The 22,697-nt window shown below is 27.3% G+C and overlaps 1 protein-coding gene across 1 annotated transcript; it reads right to left on the bottom strand.

The window, feature by feature from the left end:
• Window positions 1–16,066: 16,066 nt before the first annotated feature.
• Window positions 16,067–16,881, bottom strand: GRP5 (glycine-rich protein 5). The gene has a single exon (XM_020375017.3). It carries the CDS (start codon window positions 16,765–16,767, stop codon window positions 16,285–16,287), a length of 483 nt encoding a protein of 160 aa, XP_020230606.1. The 5' UTR covers window positions 16,768–16,881; the 3' UTR covers window positions 16,067–16,284.
• Window positions 16,882–22,697: the final 5,816 nt, after the last annotated feature.

The raw sequence follows: 22,697 nt of genomic DNA, 5'->3' as shown, positions 1-22,697 counted from the left end.
AATTTATCAATACAAAGTTTATTGATAATTAATCAATAAACTTGTTGTCATCATCTTTAAATAAATCAACTACTATTAGTTGATAATTATAGTAAAGATATGGATAATCATATTCTAAATATGGACAAAATTTACTTTATATCCTTTAATCCTTATTTTTGACAAGTGTGACTTATACCAACCTTGTTTCACTTTTGAAATCAATGTGTACATGCTTGTGTGTGATTTGCTGAGGTTGTTATTGTAAATGATAAGTTGTGAGACGTGACACTCTATGATGAGCTTTTATATTTGACATGCATCCTTAAGTATATTTAATTAAATGTTTCTAAAAATTACAAATGAAATGCATTGATTGAATCTCTTATTTTTATATGGCAATAACATTTTTTATCATCAACTTTTTTTATTTTATATTCAATTCCAATTAACATTAAGAAAACATTGTTTTTTTTTATCTAGTTAAGTACTTATCTCTAATTGCAAGTTCTTTTTCCTAATTTTTCATTTTGGGTGTTTCACTTTATTTAATTTATTTGTCGTGAAGAATGAAAGTAATATTTATTTTTTATAAAATATTATTATCTTTTTGAACCTTGTAAGAATTATTAAGTAATCTATTGTTATTCACACCACTAGGATTATCCTAGTGGTTAAGGTAATCGAAGCATGAAGATCTAGGTATGATCACCATTGCGATCATCTTTCTAATCCTTCATTTCTTTACAAAAAAAGGTAATCTATAGTATTTAATTTTAAACTTTAATAAATAAATTGATCCACAAAATGTACTTTTACTATATCAGTTTGAATAGATTTAACATATTTTGTTAAGAAATATATATTTTCTTAAACTAATATTTGGTGTAAGAAAGTATCTCGCATCCCCAACTTTTATAAATGAGATTCATATATTGAAATGAGATTCTTTAATCAAAGATTTATTTGACATATTTATTTATTTATTATTCAAATTTTCCTCAAATAATGTTTGTAATTAGTGTTCAATTAATTTCATGTACTGTATTTATGTAATTTTACATTTTTAATACTTTAGAAATGATGTTAGGTATGACTATTAAGGTGATTATTATAAAAAAAATCTTACTAGGATGACCTTTTAAGTAATTATAATAAAAATCAATAAATATATTGATACACGGTTTATTGGTAATCAATTAGTAAACTCATCATCGTCAAGTTTGAATTAACCAACTATTATATGTAATTATAGTAAGGATATGGATAAGTATGTTTCAAATTTGGACAAAATTTACTATAACTGCTTTAATCCTTATCCTTGAGAAGTGTAGCCAATACTAACCTTGTTTTACTTTTAGAATCAATGTGTGCATGCCTTTGTGTGATTTGTGGAAATTTTTTTAAATGATAATTCATGAGATGTGGCACTCTATTATGGACTATCATACATGTAGTGTTAAGTATATTTAATTAAATAATTTTAATAATTAAAAAAGGAATGCATTAATTAAATTTTGCGTATATGATATAACAATAACTTTTTTTTATCAACAATTTTTTCTTCTTCTTCTTTTTATCAATTAGTTAAGTACTTCTCTTTAATTGCATGTTTTTTCATTCCTATTTCTCATTTAGGGTGTTTCACTTTGTTTAATTTATTTACCTTGCGGAATTAAAGTAATATTTATTTATTTTTATAAAATATTATTATTTATTTTAACCTTTTAAGAATAATTAAGTAATCTATTGTTATTAAAACCACTAGGATTACACTAGTGTGGTTGGAGAAGCGGTTTGAATAGTCGAAACATAAAAATTTAAGTTTAATCACTATTGTGACCATGTTTGTAATTTTTACTATCTTTATCAAAAAAAAGTAATTTATAGTCATTTCATTTTAAGCATTAATAAAAAAAATTATTCCAAGAAATGTCTTTTTTGCCATATCAATTTGAATAGATTTAAAATCATCTGTTAAGAAATGTGCATTTTCTTAAATTAACACTTGGTGTAAGAAACTATCTTGCGTCCCCAATTGAGTTATGTTTGGGCTAGAGGATATTATGTTTATTTTAAACTTGAAACTTAAAGTTATTTTTAATATTTTTTTTTAAATTTTCTTGAGGTTTTGTAAAGGCCAATTTGTGCTTGTTACGAACTTATGCCTTCCTTTCTTCCATTTGTTTAATAACAGTTTTTGTTTAATAAAATTAAGACATGTGAACTATAAGAAAAATGTAAATTTCTCACAAACATAATCCGTCGGTAAAAAAGAATATTCGTCGAAAAAAGAGAATTTGTCAGAAATTTCTGATGTGATTTTGTAGTAAATATCCTTCAGAAAATTACCGATGAATATATCTGTCAAAAATTACCAACAAATATTTCGTAAGTATAATTTGAAAATCTTTATGAGATTTCGACGGATAAATCTATCGGAAAATTTTTGTTTAATTTTAATAAATTTATTAATGTAACATCTCCCATATTTGACCTCTTAAGGGTTCCATTTCGCGACACTTCACTTCTCAGCGTGTCCTTACTTGCACACTTTCTGGGAAACTTTTTAGAAGGTCACCAATCCCTAAATTACTCTAAGTTAAACACGCTTAATTGTGGAGTTCTAATGAGATAAGCTACAGAAAAATAGATGCATCTTATTAGTATAAGTAGTACAAATTAATTCCTTTAAGTCATCTTCAACTATACAATCTCATACTTATACTATCTCTGGATCCCTTTCATTCAGTTGTGCCTGAAGTGTTATAAAATATAATAATATATATAATAGTTAAATTATATTTAATTATATTAACCAATAATAATTATATTATATTTAATTAATCTTTATTTGTATATATATTTATTTTTATAATTAACAATCTATTTATTTCTATTTAAAATTAATATTATTATACAATTTAATTATTTATTATAAATTTAAAAGTTTAAATAATATTTTATATATTTTAAAATATTATTTTTATAATTTATAAAATTATAAATATTTATTTATTACATATTTATAAATTAAATTTTAACATTTTAAATAAATTATCTAAGATATAAAATTCAAAAAATGTATTTATCGTTAGTTTATTTTCTAATTATCAATCATTAATAAAATATTAATTTAAAGTCTTAGCTAATTATATCATAATATTTTCATATTAAATTTAAAATCAAATATTAGTTATAAAAAAATATCAAGATTACATAGTAAATTTTCAATAAGATATTCTAGTTAAATAATTTAAAATAATTAATTTTTCAACTATATTGTTAGCAAATAATTTATTCGAAACCTAATCAATTTTTTTTCAATATTAATTATTAGTAAAATTTAATAAATTTTAATTTAAAAGTTGAATCGATGAAATTCAACATACACTATGAGTTATTGAACGAAGTAAATTCACTTCTCTCTCTCTCTCTATATATATATATATATAATTTACTAATCTTTTTTAGATAATAATTTATTAGAATATATATATATATATATATATATATATATATGTATATGTATATATGTAGATGTTTAAAATTTTATTGATCTTTTATAATATATGATTATCAATTTTAATCATCTTTATTATTACCGAACGAAATATTAAACATTTTCGATGAATGCAATTTTGGATAGATTATTAAATATTTTTGACAGATCAAATTTTTGACAAATTATTATCCATTAGTAACATTTCGTTGAAAAATTTTGTCGTAAGCATATGTCAAAAAATATCATTAGAAATTCTTATATTTTCGATAGATATAAATTTGTCAAAAATATTCCGTTGATAATATAACTTTTCCTAAGAATTTTTTTCTATCTAAAATATAAATTTGTTGACAAATTTGTATCTGTTGGAAATTACTGACGGATATATTCGTTGAAAATATAAATTTTCTGACAAATTTGTATCTGTCGAAAATTTTTCGTTAATAAAATCCATCAGAAATATAGATTTTTCGAAAAATTTATATCCGTTATAAATTATCCGTCGTTAATATAACTTTTTCTACAATTTTTTTTTCGTCAGAAATGTAAAATTTTCAACAAATTTATATCGTAAAAAATTATCCAATAACTTATATTTTTCTTGTAAATAATTACAACACTATAGTATAGAAACTTGTTTTATTTAATATTTTCTAAGGAAATACATTTTCATTATAAAATTATAAAAGTGTGGGAGTAAAATGATGTTACAATATCAATTTAAATAGATTTAACATCTTTTTGTTAAGAAATGTATATTTCCTTAAATTAAGGTTTGGTGTAAGAAAATATCTTGCATCTCCAATTAAATTATTCTTTTAGGAATGAGATTCCTATATACTGAAATGAGATTCCTCATAGAAAATTTATTTGATATATGTATTAATTATTCAACATTTTTTTAGAACAATGTTTGTAATTATTATTTAATTAATTTAATGTACCATCATTTTACGTAGCTTTACACTTCCAATGCATTAAAAATATTATGCTACGATGACTTTTTAAGTAATTATAATAAAAATCAATAAACTTATAAGTGTATTAATCATGTTGTGATTGAATAATTGTATAATACAAAACTTTGTAAAAATATCTTAAAATTAAGAAATCGAAGAATTTTTTTATTCCTACATATACATAAATCAATATTTGAAGAATATTTTAGGATAAAAATATTTTATTCTCTTTATTTACACATCATAAAGTAAATACTTATGTGTCTAAATCTTAAAATATTAAAACATTTATTTAAAATGGAAGTGTTGTATGCATTCAATTACATTGAACATGCCTTCTGGCCAAGACCATAATACATTATCTACACACGCTATATGTTGCCCAATTGAGGAATACATTTTCTTTGTATGCGAAGAACATAATTTAAATTAAAGAATTGGAAGAATGGAAATTAACGACTTTTATTTGTGATTGGGAAAATGTCACGATTATAGTTGTATGTCTATATAACATACATGCAATTTAAGCCAATACAGATTTTGATTAGTTGAACTTGATGTTTAGAGAAAACAATCTACTCAACAAGTAACTGGCACAATTAGTCTAGTCAGTTTGTTGTCAGCACCTGCTAAACCAAATGTTTTTTTTGTCATTGCAAACTCACAATTACTTTTTCCTATGCACATCGCTTCCATGACAGATCGACTATTAGTAACTTCCCAAGAGCTCGACTTAAAAGAGCCACACTTTCTTTGTGGGTTTTCAACGTTAGAAAATTGGATTTGTGACATTACTTGTCCACCTTGACATGATAGCTCTAACAACATGCCCTCATAGACATGAGCATCAATTGTTCCTCTTGTGTGATTGTTTGGAGAGAAACATTTACCTATCTCTTCAAGCAAAAAAATGTGTTCTTTTCATTGTTTAAGAACGATCTTGGCACATGGTATCGACTTTGTAATGGTTTGCCACAGTTGGTGTTGCACTTTTCTATTACGTATTTTTCGCAGTAGTCACAAACTTAACTACATCCATTCATAACTATGCGCATTCACTCAAGCATGTCCTTTACCCAGCCCTTATAAGAAGCATTTTTTTTGTCTATTTAAGAAAAAAAAATACACTCTCTAAAGAGGAACTCATAGACAAAAAAAAAATCCAAAGACAAAAAGAAAAGAGAAATACTTAAAGAAAGCTAGAGATTAGGAGAACAATTTTACACTGCATTTTACATAAAACAAATTAGCAATTGTTGTGTTGTTAGTTAAAGGCCCAAGGCTTACATCATTCTTTTTGTTTTTGGTATCATGTTATTCACAAATTTAATAATCTACTTATTTTACTAGTTGGTACTCTTTTCCTTAACTGACTCTTTTATTTCGTTATTATCGTGCTTCTCTTCCTTTTCATTTTAATTAACATGTATCAATGCATATTTTATATATATGGAACTTGCAATGTAATTTTCCACTCGTTTTTTCTAGTGTAATCAGTCTTTTTTTTTTTTTTTCTCTCTTGTTCGGTGAAATTAGGGTCTAACACTTTGACCTTTAAGTTCTAGAAAAATAAAAAAATAAAAATGTTCTACAATTTATCTTTTTTATTTTTATTTTTTTTAATGCATTATTTAGGTTAATGACTTGATAGTCCACGACTCAATTATCTCTTTTTCTTCTATATTATATAGTCTTTTATATATATTAGAGATATCTGCTCAAAATAGTGATATGTAATTTGTGTTTGAGTAACTCTTTTTATTAAAATTATGATTATTCATAATTTTTGGAGTTTCAAAAAAAATATTTGAACTCATACAATGATTTGTGATATTAATTGAGTAAAAATTCTACCATTAATATCACTTAAATCATATCATAAGAATTTATAGAATAGTCATTTGATATCTTGAATTTTGGTACACGAAGTAAAATAAAAATTATTCTTTCAAAAATTTATTTCATGATGCAACGATCAATAACATCAATTGAATAACATTTTTATTATTGACGTTATTTGATTGCAAGAATTTAATGATTAGTCATTTAACTTAAATTTTCATGCGAGAATTTTCTTTTAGATAAAAATACATAAAAAGTAAAAGTCGTTATCTTTTAATAAAATATTAAAAATTAAATATACATCGATTAATAACATTAATTGAATAACATTTCTATTTTTAATGTTATCGTGAGGGTTTATTAATTAATCTTTTTCTAACTTAAATCCTGATGCAAGTTTTGTTTCTTTAAATAAAAAATTCTTCAATTATTAAAAAATAAAAGATCAAAAAATATTTTTTAGGTGTAAAATAAATATTTGTAAAGTTAATAGTTTTGTGCAATGAAATAAAGGTACTATTTTTAATAATAGACATTGTAGGGTGTTAATACCTCCCTTACACATAATTGACTTCCAAACCCAACTCTAATTTCAAAGATCACTTTCTAAACGATTTTCTAATTTTTTTCCTCAAAATAAAAATATTGGTGAAGTATCATTAAAAATATTTTTGCATAATTCTCGTCGTAATTTCAGTTGTGCAACAAAGAATAGAAAACTAAAATAAAAATAATAACATAAGTTTAAAATATTCTGAATTTTAAAAAAACTTTAAAAATCCTTTTAATAATTAACATTTTGTTTTTACATAAAATTCATTTGCATCGAATAAAAATAATTATATTGTGTGAGAACAATTTTAGAGTTTCTTTAAGTATTTTTTAGACACTTTTTTTTTAATAATTTTTTTTAGAATTATTTTTAAATTTTTATCTATTTTAATTTATATTTATCATATTCATAACGATATATAAAGGAAAAGTTTTCATCTCCACTTTTCAATAACCAGTTTCACTCTTTAATATTATACTCTTCTTTCCTAGTTATTTTGTTTATTTAGCCGTAAAAATCACCTTAATTTAAATTTTTATTTTCCACCCGCTCTTACATAATTATAGCAAACTACCATGATTCTTTCAGTTACTTTTTTTTTTTAACATTCTTTTTTTACTTTTATTCTTCCTTTATCTTTCATTTTTATTTATTTTACATTTTATTTTTTTCATTTAAATAAAACACTGAAAGGCACATAGCGTCCGATACCACTAGTTATACATAAAAAAATAAAAATAAAAATTCACCGACTAGAATAAAATATTAACACACTTAGAATGCAATTGTGAATTTATTTAAAATTTAAAAGATATATATATATATATATATATTAATAAAATGAATATATAATTAAAAAATATTTTAATAATTTATATAATTAATAACACATATTAGTACAAAATTAAAATACTGGAAATAACATTTTCTTCTGGCAAAGGCAGAGAGAGATCCACATGTATTGTATAGTTAATCAGTGATCGATTTCATAATTAAGAAGAGAACTATATATATCCTACCTTGTCGGTGCTGAGTTAATGAAATTTCCAATCATATACTATTCATTCTAAATATTTATGATGGTTAGGTGATTTTGATGTCTTGGAGTAAATGGTTTCCATAAATATGGTTTCACATCAATACTTTCACGTTTTCCTGCTCAATCATTCTCCTTCTGCTTCCAACAAAATAGAGATCAATACAATTCCTTTGTTTTTCTGCTCGGTAATTCTCACCAATGTGCCATCAACATTTTTTTTAATTAGCTTTTTATTAAGTAAATATTATATAAATTTTATTAATTAAATAAATAATGAGCCTGGATCAATTTATAAAATTCTTACGAGATTTAAAACTATATCCAAATGCATTTCACTAGCTAGTTGTATTTTCTTATCATACCGGTGAGTTGTTCAATCAAAGATTTAATGTAGAATTATCAAGTAACGTGTAGTAGATAAATAAATAAATAAACAAGACACTCCAATTATAGTGTCGGAATTTTGTTTACATGTTAGAAAATGAAAGTTATCATCTAATTTCTTGGAACACTTGCAAATCCAAGACATATTTTGATGATACTAAAAAGAATGACAGAGGATAGCTCTGTTATGGTTTTGGAGAGAGATTTCCCTCTTGATTATAATCGCAACACGAAAAAGGTCAAGATGAAGGAAATTGCGAAGGTGGTGGTCAATGAGTGAGAATTTGAGTTTGGAAGGTTTAATAAAGATTTGTACAAGTCTTACATGGAAAACCTTCTCTCTTCAGAAAGGGGAAAATTTTTCTCATATTTTAATAGCTTGATTAAGAAGATGGAATGTCCTGGAGAGGAGTATTACAAGGAAAGTGATGCTTTTGAAAGGAGTATGGATGATCTTGATCCATGTCCTACTATCCCTAAGACCTAGGAGGAGTTTGAGGAGTGGTGTGTTCCATGGAGAAATATCGTTCTTATCAATGTTCTAGGAGCACGTTACATTCAGGATGTTGGATAACAAGATTTAACACGAATGGGCAACAACAGGAGTTGGTTGTATAATTGATTTGTCACAAGATTATTTTCTTGTGCAATTTGCAGATAAAAAAGACTATAAACATGCTCTTTTTGAAAGACCATGGATGATAGTTGGTTACTATATCGTGGTCCAATGATGGAGGCCTTTTTTCCCTGTTATCACTAAACAACTTTGTAAGATTGCATTGTGGATTTGGATTCTGGGGCTTCCAATTGAGCTTTTTTAATGACAGGTTCCTTTGGTTGATCTAGAGCAAACTAGGAACTATGCTCAAGATTGATTAGCTCATGTCTGTTCAATCTCGTGGAAAGTTAACTAGGATTTGTGTGGAGATCAATTTGGAAAAGAAGCTAGTGTCATAGACTAATGTCTTTGGCCATATTATTAAATTGAAATATGATGGTCTACACTCTATTTGTTTCAAGTGTGATAAATAAGGCCATAAGTAGGATCACTATAGTGATCAAGTTATGTATGAGAGGCAAACTAAGCACTAAGAAGTTGTAGTAGATGCTTTAATGGAAGTTAATGGGGTTGTTGAGAAGGTGACAACAATAGATATTAGACCTAACTTCAAGGTTGACAAACTTGTTGAAAAATCAAATCAATCTTCTCTAAATCTTGCGGAGTTGTATGGACCTTGATGATTGCAAAGAAGGGTAGATGACCTATAAAGATCTCTATGACCTCTAATAAAATGAAAATTTTCATGCATGATTTAAATACCATTATTAAACCTATTAATAATAGTAATGGGACATGTTTTGGTTATCCACTAAACAATAATTTGGATTATCAAAATTGAAGATTATGGCTTGTAATGATGACCCTTTTCAAGAAAAAAATATATAATAATTACTGGGACAAGAAAAAATACAGGTGGCAAGAATGCCCAAGTAGCTCGGGTCAAGGATGTGGGCCATGGTTGAAACATAAAAATAAAAGTGATGGGTCATGTGTTACTAAGGATAAAGGACTTGCCCAAACTCTCCTTTTACTTCGGATCAAAACAAGAATTTGGCATTAGTTCTAAGGAGGATTAAAGTTATTGAATACTCATCTTGTGGCTAGTAGTTTATGGCTATGCTTATGGTTGGGCCAGGTACAAAATCTTTGATGTTGATGTATATCATTTAAACCCCTTCTAATTTGATCATTGCCTTAGTTTGCTAAAATTTGCAACCCTTTTTACTGGTAAAAAAAGTAAAAGACCTTTTAGATTGGAAGCATCTTGGTTGACTCATTCAAACTTATTTAATGTAGTTAGACAATGTTGGTGTTCTTAGGTTAATTGGTCTCATATATGGTGGATAATATGCAACGATGCTTGACGTATTGCAATTTTTATACGATTTGTAGCATCTTTGCCAAACAGAAGATCTTGAGACATTTTAATCAAATTTCCCATAAACTTATTTGGGATGATAACCTTTTCCTTAATAAACTTCAAAAAGACCTTTGGATGGAGTATGAGTAAATTATGGTTATAAAAGAATTGTTATGGTTTCAAAAATCTAGATGTAAGTGGTTGTATCTTGGTGACAAAAATACTAAACACTTCCATGGAGAATGACTATTATTAAGAGAAAAAAAGAAAAAAATGGAGATCTTTCATTCATAATGATTAGTATGTCTGGATATATTGTGGATTGAAAAGTGTTGGAGACCATGGCTACCAAATTTTATAAAGACTTGTTCAGTGAATCCATTATGTTTTCTTCCTTTTGTTTTTTCAATAGTTTCCCAAAGTTGGAAGGAAGGGACAATGTTCGACTAGGAAGATCAGTTGAGGATGTGGAGCTATGACACCTTGAAACGTATTGGAGGATGAAGGGCACTAGGTTAAATGGGCTTAAAGTAATTGTTTACCAATCACAATGGGAGATGGTTGGCCCTACCTTATGTAATTTGATACATGACATTGAAACTTCACCTAGTAAAGTTTCTATGGTTAATAATACCCTTATAAGTTTCATTCCAAAAGTGCATGGATAATGTGGTTTCCTTGAAACAAATGATACATAATAAGTCTTTACAATGTGTCTTATAAGGTTTTCACTAAAGTTTTGGCTTCTAGGCTCAAGGAAGTGATGAAGGGTTTGGCGGGTCCAAATTAGTATAGTTTTTTCCCTCATAAGAAAACTACCAATAACATCATCATTACTTAAGAAGTCATTCATTTAATGAAGACTAAGAAAGGAGCTAAAGGTTGGATGGATATATATCAAGATTGACCTTATGAAAGCTTATGATAGGTTGAGTTGGAATTTTATTAAGGGTACTTTGATTGATATTGGTCTCTCACAGACTTTCATTCATTTTATTTGGGTTTGCATTACTACATAAAAAATGCAATACTTTGGAATAATGAAGCTTTGGGGGGGGGGGGGGGGGGAGGTTCCAACCAGTTAGAGGGATTAGACAAGGAATCTTAATTCCCTTACTTATTTATTCTTTGTATGGAGTATTTATTTCATATAATTGACTTAGTTGTGGCTCATGATCTCTGGAAAACCAATTAAATTGTCTAGAGTGGCCTCCTTTATCCCATCCGGCTTTTGCTGATGATTTTATTCTTTTTGTTGAGGCCTTTATGGGCCAAGTGGAGATTATGCAAACTTGTTTAAAATTAATCAGCAATAGCTCAAGGAAAAAGTTAGTAATGAGAAAACCCATATTTTCTACTCTAACAATGTTGGGTGGATTGAGAAAAACCAAATTAGTATTGTTTTTAGATTTCAAAGAACAAATGATTTGGGGAAAAAAGGTGCATAAAGGTATGTATCAATTTGTTATTGACAAAGTGAACTATCACCTTGGTAGTTGGAAGGAAAAGAAACTATCATTTGTGGGAAGGGTAACTTTTACTATATATGTCCTTGATGTTATTCCAGCTTAATACTATATGTAATCTAATTTTCTTTATAGGTAGATATGTGATGATATTGACAAGAAGTGTAGAGGTTTACTATGGAGTTACAAAAGGGAAAAGAGAAAGATACATGTTGTTACCTAGCCTATAATCTATAAACCAAAAGAGGAAAAAGGCCTTGGTTTGCATGATACAAGACATGTAAATAAATTATTCATGATGAAGAATTGTTGACAGGTTTGTACCCAACTAGATAAACTTTGGGTCAAGGTGGTGAAACCTAAGTATAATTGTTGCAAGGAGATCATCTTTTTTTAACACCAGGCAAATGCATCAAATTATTGGCGATGACTATATGATGCATGGGAGTTTGATAGACCATTAATTATGTGGTGACTAAGCAACAAATTAAAAATCAAGTTTTGATTGAGTTGTTGGTTGCCTTCGAGTGCTATTCTTTTAGATATCTCTACTCAACCTATTTTATTTAAGGAGCTACATAAAGTAGTTATTAAGTATGTGAATGATCAAGGGAGGTGGAATATTGAGCTTTTCCAATATTTGATCCCTAATTCTATATATGTGGCATGATATTATGGGAATATCTCCCCCTTTGCTTGACATTAAACAAGACTTGTTAGTGTGGGGAAGGTCCTTAGAGGGGAACTTTTCCTATAAATCTACTTACAAGACAATCAAAACTAACATTACTAGAGGCCCATTCATTTGTTAAGTTGATTTGGAATTGATTAGAGCTAGAGCATATCCATTGTTTGACATTGCGTGTGGCTCACTCTAACTTATGTACAAATGAGTGGCGCCTAGATAAAGGGCCCAACCTTAATGGTTTTTTTTCCAATTCGCAAAGGGAATTTGCACAGGTTATATGGCACTGTGTTTTGAGAAGTATGCTCGGTAATTATTTCTTTAATACACGTTTAAATCAGTGGTTGGAAGACAATTTATAAGGATCACTTGTCAGCCACAAGGATTGGAATATTGTTTTAGTGGTGGCTCTTGACTTGATTTGAAAGGTGAGAAATTGCTTTGTGTTTTAGAATGCATGTATGAATTTCCAACAAGTGGCTTATGAGATACAAAGTCATAGCTTATAGATTTCTCGAGTTGGAGTTCATGGTGGTAAACCCCTCAAATACCATAATCCTCAAAGTTCTCATATCAATGGGTAAAACCCCATCAGGATGTGTTAAGCTCAATTGTGATGGGTTGTGTCATAAGATCAAAGTGTGACTTGTGAAGGAATTCTTTGTGATCACCTATGGAACTTCATATTTTCCTATTCTTGTAAGTTGGGTTCCTGCTCAGTGGTTTAGGCTAATTTATCATGAGTTATGGAGAAGATTTTAGTGGAGTCGGATTCAACTATTGTTGTTAAATACCTTAATGAAAGTTGTCTCTAGAATCACCTATGCTACAACCTTGTGAATCTTGTGATCCAAATGGCAAGAGGCAATTATAACATTGATTATGCTCTTGTCCTTAGGAAAGCTAAGGTAGATTTGTTTTGCCAAAAGATGCCTTGCTTTATTAGAAGTGATACATGTGTTTGATGCTCGTAGACTTTTCTATTGTATCTTTCTTTTGTCAGTTTTAGTTTGGACAATTAGTCCCCTTTGAAAAATATAATGAAAAAAATAGATAGATAAATAGATATATATATATATATATATATATATATATATATATGCATACATACATACATATGTGTATACGTAAGTACATACATAAATATATACATAAATATTTTTTTAACCTAGTTTGAATATACATTATTATAAAGGCAATACCACTTTTGTAATATTTTTTATGTTTACTTTTACTTATTTTTAGCGAGATTTTATGCTTGAGTTAAGCAAAGAAAGAAGGTGTATAATTAAAATTCTATGTTCAATTCTAATTTTATTGCTTCTTATGTAAGATCTAAAACTTGAAAATAATATACTAAAATTCTCATGAAAAAAAATACTCAGTACACTAAAATTTAATATAATAATATATTTACTATTTTAAATTAATAATACATAAATTTAAAAATTAATTATTCCATTTTTTTTCTATACAGTATTCTTCTCCTAGTATTGGTGACCTTCAACTCCTCCTCCCAATGAGTAGTCATTATAGTATTTTTCTTTTTATGGTGTAAAAAAAATAGTATTTTTTATATAAGATTTCATTTTCATATGTTTGGTCAACCTTCCTCTTTTGATGGCAACGGCTTGTGTCACACCAACATCGATCTTTTTATGTATTCATCGCAAATATTAACATCATAACCCTTTGCCTGAAATAGACATTTTTTTTTTCAAATCGAGTGTGAATGTGATGTTGATTCTTGGACTTCATTCCTTTTAATAAAATAAAGCGTAAATTGTGGAAAAACGCAAAGTTAACTGTCAAAATTAATTATTGAAATTTTGATAAAATAATGCTGATCAGAAAACTATTAAATTGTGCATTTCTTATACCTAAGTATATTTTATTTATTTTTTATTACCCATTAAGAGAATATTTACACAACTATAATTAGAAATTAACTTCATCAATATATAATTTTCAAAGAATTATTCGTTGTTTTTATTACAAAATAAGGTGGCTCTGAATTTTTAACTTATGATCGACTTTATATAAGCTTAAGAGATATTAATTAAAGGAAAAAAAAATTAGGACATAAGCTACGTTAATGAGATGTAAAGATATATGATAGTATTTTTTAAAAGGAAAAAAATTCATAAATCTAAAATATAATTTATGTTTAAAAATATTAATTTATACAAATTTTAAATATAATTTATATATTTAAACATTTTATTTATTTGTATATATAATTTATTATAATTTTTATTTATATATAATAAACATTGTCTTATCTTGACTAAAATATTAGTATATATTAAACATAAATAGTTATTGGATAAGAGTGTTTTTAAGTTTTTTTTACGAGAGAGTTAGGAATTTTTTAATTTTTTTATTTAATTTGATTTTTATTTATCAAATTATTTATGAATTGAATATTAATATTTTAAAATAAATTATCAATAAATAAAATAATATTGTATTACAATATAAATTATTTATCATAAATCTATATATAATTTATATGTATAAAAATATCTATTTATAAAAGTTTTAAATATAATTTATATATTCAAACATAATATTTATTTTTATAAATGATTTATTATAAATTTTAATTAATATAATAAATATGTCAAAAACACGGTTATCTTTTGATCAATCTAAAAACAACATTCTACATCAATTCAACATTTAACTGAAACTGAATGTATTTTAATATAGTTGAATTAAATGCGTGCTATGCTAGCTTGACAATGAATGTCTCGTCTCAACATTTCTCACCTTCTGGCCAGAAGAAAAATTAAAAGAGCAACAAAATATTCATACATGTATATAATATACTTCTACTTTTATTTTAGTTTTTTCTTCTTTCTAATTTTATTTTTTGTCAAATCACATTATTTATCGTTTTCTTTAAGATTTTTTCTCTTTTACATATATTTTTTCACTCCTTTAGTGTAGACATATATTAAGTGTATAATCATCGTTTTTTTTTTAAATGATAAAACATAGAAACAATTTTTTAATATTATTTCTAATAAAAAATTAAATTTTACCTCAATGCTTAATATTTTACGTAATAAAAAATTACATTGATCGAAGATCAACATTAATTACGCACGGAAGCAATACTTGGGGGGAAAAAACATCTCGGGAGCTTAAAAATTACTACATGAAATTTTTTGTCTTTCTAAAAACACAAACATTATTGAAACTAGGACCCACGAAGTAGAAGTTTGCTACATAAAGGACATTTTTTTTATAAACTTCTCCAAAATTATCTATAAGAAAATAAATAAAATAAAATAAAATTAGTTTCTCTATAAATTATAATTAACTTATAGTTTCTTCGGCATACTAAGAAAAAGAAAGAAAGAAAATCTCCTTCTTATGATTTTTTATAAAAGAATTTATCCAAACATACCTAAATTCAGTATTGTTAATGGTCCATTTAGTTTTGTTGTGGCTTTAGTTATCTTAACTAGACGATCACATTGTGGTCTCTATGCTCTTTTGTGTTTTTAACTGTCCTTTCACTTTGCATGTAGTCAAACACTTGAGCCCAGAAGAGTTTATGTGTTTCACGTTATGACGGTTGTGTTCCGCAAACATTAACTTTTTCACTCGAGACAGATTCAAAAATTAAAAGGTTACAACATGTTATCATGTTTACAGAATCTTCCGACACATGGAATTACAGAAGCAAAGGATGTAGCTAAAGAAGAGTGGGAGGAAGCAAAATAACACTTAACAAGAGCTTATAATATATATATTCGATTCAAGAATTATTTCCACTTGACAATTGACAATTGACACTTGAGTGTTTTAAGTACTAGTAAACAAGTGAACAACGTGCATGAACAAATGAAAGTTACATATTATTAGTACGTACGAAACATAAGAATATGTAGCATGCATGTCTTCTTTTATATATATGGAGAGTGCAATGTTTTCAATTTTCATGGAAATCCACCACCAGCTCCAACTCCACCACCAGCTCCCCCTCCAAATCCTCCTCCGGCGCCACCGCCGAGTCCACCGCCACCGCCACCTCCAAACCCTCCTCCACCACCTCCTCCAAGTCCACCACCGGCACCACCACCACTACCAAACCCTGCTCCTCCTCCAAACCCTGATCCTCCACCAACTCCACCTCCGCCGCCAAATCCGCCGCCGCCGCCGCCACCAAACCCTCCTCCGGCTCCGCCACCGGCTCCAGCACCAGCACCCGCACCAAACCCTCCTCCAGCACCACCACCTAAGCCTCCTCCTCCACCACCACCAAAGCCACCTCCACCACCTCCTCCTACACCTCCAAACCCTGGATGGTGAAAGAAGTTCTTCTCATCCCTAAATGAACCCTTCTCACTCCCAAGCTTCCTTGCATCAATGGTGCAAACAAGGGCACCAAGAAGAAGAAGAAGAAGAACCCTAGAAGCCATAATGTGCTAGAAAACCAAGTCACTTGGCCAAGATGGCTATTTGGTGAGGAGCAAGAGAATGGAGTAGGGTTTATATAGCAATTCCCCAAAGGCCAAAGATAAAGAAGACAAGGTTAAAAGTTAAAACACTTGAGAGTTATTAAGACCTAAATTATTGTGGATGTATACGAACATGCTTTAAATTGAGTCATCTTCTTAACCATGCAAACGCGTTGGGATACATAAATGCTTCCAACTGCCACTATTTGAAAAGAGAGAGAGACCTCAACCACTCATGTCTCAAGGCCCCACCCTAACCTAACTTATCTTCATTGTCAGAGAAGGATATTCACGTTGATACTCCTCTTTTCATCTCTTTTTGCATGGGCCTCCCTTGCAACATGCAGCTTTTCAGTTTCAATATTCTTTATATTCAATACAACTCTCTTGCTCTGACACCTTCATTCTTTATAAATATAAATATATACACATTTTATATATTCATGGGTTTCTAGTGACTTAGGAGAGTCTGAGTTTTTTGTGATTCACATAATTGTAGCGCAAATTTAAAGGGTCTATCGAGTCTCAACTAAAAATGTTGTTGGATGTACATGAATGAGGTTTTTCTTTTTTACCCCAGAGAGGGTGGCTTTTAGTTTTGGAGAAGCCTTAAAAAGAGTACATTTTGAGAGGAAAAAAGTTAAATTATTTTGGGGGCGTTTGGAATGTCGCTTTAGTTTTTCAATTTGGCTTTTTGTTATTTATAGCTCATATAGTGAAAAATGATTATTAAAGTTTTGATTTTTTTTTACTGGTATTGAGAAAAAATGATATTTTTTATGATATAGAGAAAAATTATATATTAAAGTTTAAGAAGGTAAAAATAGGGAGGATGGGGTATTTGACTCATTTGAGTTTCTAGGTAAATTCCAGAGGGATCGGAGGATGCTTGGAGAGGAAAGGGGGAAAATATGAGTTGGCCATCATAAATGCATTCTGGCAACCAATTTGGTAGGCTACGTAGGACAATCCAATTATGTTCTACTGAGGGAGGAGTCTACAGTTCTGAACATTAAATATCATATAAAAAAATATTTATGTATATGTTACACAATTAGAGAAGAGGCATTGTTTGGTTTAACAGAGGAGAGAAGAGGAAAAATAACTCTCAAGCATGTTTGGAAATCCATGTTTTTAACAAAAAAAAAACGTAAAATCCATTTTTCTATCTTTTCCATTCAACATAAGTTTACAAATTTTTAACAATAAAACAAACACAAACTTTATCGGTCCTTGTTTAACTCATAAAAGGAATAGATGTTTTAATTAAACTATTTTAATAAAATAGATTCACTTTTTCACTCCTTCTAGTCTTCTCAATATCCGAGAGAAACTGTGCTGAAGCAATGGTCTTATTTATGTGGATGAATAGGATATTTTTTAAAAAAAACTTGTTTTCTCAAGATATTTTTAAAAAAATTTCTGAAATCTTTTTTCTAAATTCAATTATTGTCACAATTAAAAACTTAATTAGCTTAGGAATGCTACCAATAATTCCTACACGTACACATGTCAAGATAGTTTTCCCACTTACCTGGTCTGCTCCGAAATTCACTCTTTTGGTTCCTTTACAAGCATCAAAAAACAAGGAATTATACTCTCCAACTTTCTGACTACTCAAGTGATAGGTTACACTTTTTAGTGTCCAAAATTTGTTACCTTAGTATTAGTAGGTTAAGAAACAACTCAGCCCAAATTATTTTATTTTTCTAAGAACTCTTAAATTAATTTTAAAAGACCAAATTAAATAATTGGCTCAAAAAATTAAGATAAATTAATTATTGTATTTATTTATTCTATTTTTAAAAAATAGGATGGTACAATTAATATGATAGAGAAAAAATTTTACTTGTGTAGACAAAAGTGATATTAAAGTTTGAGAAGCTTAAAAAAAACAGGAGGATTATTTGGATATTTGACTCGTGAGGTTCTAGCTAAAATCAGATGGGGAATGATTGTAAATCTTATGAGTTGGCCATAAAATGAAAACCAATTTGTTAAGCTACGTATGTAGGACAATCCGATTGTGTTCTATAAGAGCGAGTTTACTGATTTTAATATTAATGGTATAGTTGATATATATAAATTTATTTTATTCAATAACTCAAATTTTAATGATTTAACTATTGAATTAAAACTTTTTAATATATAGATTATATGTAAGTTTTTTTAAAATTTAAAAATTATTTGATATTCTGTTTTATTAATTAAAATTGACTGATAATCATAAAAGTATTTTATATTTTAATTTGAATTAATAAAATGAAATATCAAATAGTTTTTAAAATCTTTAAAAAAATTTGGACTTGCACTAGAACACAAAGAGTTTTTAACATTTGAAAAATGTTACCTAATTGTGTATAAATGTTGCTAATTACTTTTGCAACATATTATCAAATGTTGTGTATAATCCATGTTTTTAAATATTTTTAATAACATTTTTATACAATTATACAACATTTTTCAAATGTTATAAAAGTGATATTTTGTAGCATTTTAATGATATTGCTAAGTTTTTGTTAACTTTAACAAATGATAATTAGTTTTAATTTAGATATTGCTATCAATTATTATATTTTTATGTCTCTTAAATTTCTAAGAGTTTTTTAAAAGAAGGTTGAAGACATTCTTAATTAGTCATTACTAATTATATATCAAATATCAAAGTTTATTTATCTTTAAATATAACTATATGATTATATATTATTTATGAGTCATTTATTTATTTAATATGAGATTTTAATTGTGGATAATAATTAGAAATAAGAGAAATATGTTTTCTTTTACTCAATGTGAGACTTTGATTTTAGAAGCAATTAGAAAAAATAATGTTGAGATTAAAAAAAATATTACTTGTCTGGAGTAACATTTTTTAAAAGCATGTTGTAAAATAACATATGTGCCATATTTTTTCACTCGATATAGGACTTTGATTTTGAAAATAATTGAAAAAAATAATATTCAAATAAAAAAAAATTATTCTATCTATAATAACATTTTAAATAAAATTGCAAAATAACCTATTTATTCAATATATAGTAATATTTTAACAAATGTAAGAAAGAAAAAATATTGCTAAAGAATTAAAATGTAATAGTGTTGGTCTATGTATTAAGAAACATTTAATTCAATGGCTGGATTATTGAAATTTAATATAAAATTGAGTGAAATAAATTTAAACAAATTTACTCTTAGAATAATTAGTTGTTTCTTATATATATATATATATATATATATATATATATATATATATATATATATATATATATATATATCCTTTAAACGTTTAGCATTAAGTATAATTAAGAATAATGAGCCTTTTTTTTTGTTTAATAGAAGACAGGGGAGAAGAGGAAAAATAATTTTTATTCCTTTTATTTACAAATTAGTATTTATTATTCTAGATGAAATTTCTTATGACAGATCTAGAATTTTCATAGATTTATGCGAAATAAAAAGTCTACATTTTTTTTATGTGGGTCAAATATCTGCCAAATGTGATGTTATGAAATCTCTAGTATCCATTTTCTATGTCAGCTATGGTCATAAAACTTTTTCAATCCAAGTTAGTTAAATGCGTTAGCTAAATATAAGAAATGGACAAAGTGTATAAAGCATAAAGAGTAAGAAAAAGAAAAGCACATGTAAATTTATGCTAGTTTACTTTTTACTCAAGAGTTATGTTCAATTCAATTTTTTAATGAAGGAACTCACTACTCAATTACTGAGTACAAAACAAATATTCTCAAACACATCAGGTTGAGTAGGGCATTCTTTTTGTAAGGGTTTTTGTAAGTGCACAAGGACAAAGCATTTATGTAAGTGCATTCTTTTTGCACGTCTTAGGGAGGTACATCAGGTGCCTTTGCCCTTTTGTGTTGAGTAGGAGAGAGAACTATGTTACAATTGCATTTGCAGGTTATGACTGTGCACAAAAACCATTTCTAGATAAACATTTACAAAATGCTTTTCTTTTTGTTTCTTTGTCATAAAAGTGTGACTAACTCATAGTTAACTTACTTTTTTTTAGCGTAAGACAAACTAACAAACACTATTCTTTTTCAAAATGAATGTGTATGCATTAGTTGTATGTATAAAGATATACAAATTATATATATATATAGTTAATCTTCCAGTGTAAAGTTTTTTACACCGACAACCAATCAAAATTTTTAAATTTTTATTTTATCTTTATTTCATTAAATAAGCAATTGACATGACACTATTAAAATATATGATAAGTTATCAGTGTAAAAAAACTTTACACTGATAGTGTATAAGTGATTAACCCATATATATATATGAAAAATGCTAATATACTCCCACCTATTTTTTAGTTGGAATATATTAGCAACCTACACCAAAACTTTAGGATAAGAAAATCACTCATTTCTTTTGATTTGATTAATTTGTATAAAGGATATTATAATAATTTAATTTAATTTTAAAAGAAAATAAGTCATTTCTCTCTCCTATTAAATTCCTTCTCCAACTCATTTATCTTTCTTATTAAATATCTTCTCTAACTCATTTATCTCTCTCATATTAAATTTTTTTTAACTCATTTATCTCTCTCCTATTGAATTCGTTCTTTAACTCATTTTTCTCTCATCTCTCATATAAATATCCTTTATATAAATTAACCAAATCAAAAGAAATGAGTGACTTTCTTGTCCTAAAATTTTGGTGTAGGTTGCTAACATACTCCAACTAAAAAATAGATGGGAATATATTAACATTCCCATATATATATATATATATATATATATATATATATATATATATATATATATATATATATATATATATATCTTGTGTGGTAAAAACCATTGGACTATCTTTGAACAATGTCATTGGACACTTCGATTTTTTTTTTTAAATAGTTCATCAAAAACTTTTTTTTCAAAGTTCTTGATATAATTTTTTTAATGTTTCCATGCCTTTGGTTCCAACGTCAATAAGAGTAGTCATTGATCTTTTCTTGATTACTAACCATAATTATAATTAATTTATTTAGAAGAGAAAATGTGTATTTTTAGAGCCCATGGTTATGGATCCAAAAAAAAATTCTCCATGATTACGTTAGAAAACTACAGCTTCAGCTTATATTACAAATTGTGATAGAGTTCTCCAATTAATGAATTTTCACAAATTCTTTTTATTTGCACATTGTTTAAATTATTGATTTCTTTCGATTCAATTGCCTAATTGAACTCCTTTCTTACCTTATCATTGTTTTTAATTTCATAAAAGAAGTAAAGTTTTAGCAATTATTTTAGATTGGATTACTCTCCACTTTACCAAATTGTTTCCTAAGAAAAAGTATATCTTAATTTGACACCCATCAACCTTTACGGACGTTGAGAATTAGGTATTAACAGTAAGAGTTGTGAGCTATCTTAGAGTCTCTCTCAGGGTCTCCTATATTCTCCCACGATTCTTTACTTTTTTTTTCGTTACACGATATTTGTTAATTATTATTTGGTACCTCGCACCTGCTTGGCGTAGAGTGCTCCATCCAGCTGCTATTTGTTTCTCGCTACAGGGTTTTTGGTCATTAGGCCATCATATAATGAGGTTTTTTGGTCATAGACTACAAACCCGGAACAAGGTGTTTTTTGAGTTTCGACAAGAATGAATTGAAGGAAATGAAATGAAATAAAATTTTATTTGGTAGCAACAAGAAATGATTGATCATTCCATCCAATTTTAAAGTAATGGTCAATTCATTCCTACAATCAACTATGGTTATTGTCTATGTTCTATATAATCAACAGAAACATCAATTCCAGTTGTCACCGTATCGTTGCTCAAGCATTTGAATCATCAGAGTAAACCAAATTGTTACTAATCCAAAGGATACATTTAGCTTAAAAATAAGACCGACAATT

The sequence above is a fragment of the Cajanus cajan genome, chromosome 2, assembly GCF_000230855.2.
Source record: "Cajanus cajan strain Asha chromosome 2, NIPB_CcT2T_4, whole genome shotgun sequence".
NCBI lineage: Eukaryota > Viridiplantae > Streptophyta > Magnoliopsida > Fabales > Fabaceae > Cajanus > Cajanus cajan.
The sequence above is the reverse complement of the archived record's forward strand: the minus strand, read 5'-3'. Positions and strand labels throughout refer to the sequence as shown.

Coding starts and splice junctions, on each gene's coding strand:
- GRP5 (XM_020375017.3), bottom strand. CDS start 16,767: ATGGCTTCTAGGGTTCTTCTTCTTCTTCTTCTTGGTGCCCTTGTTTGC.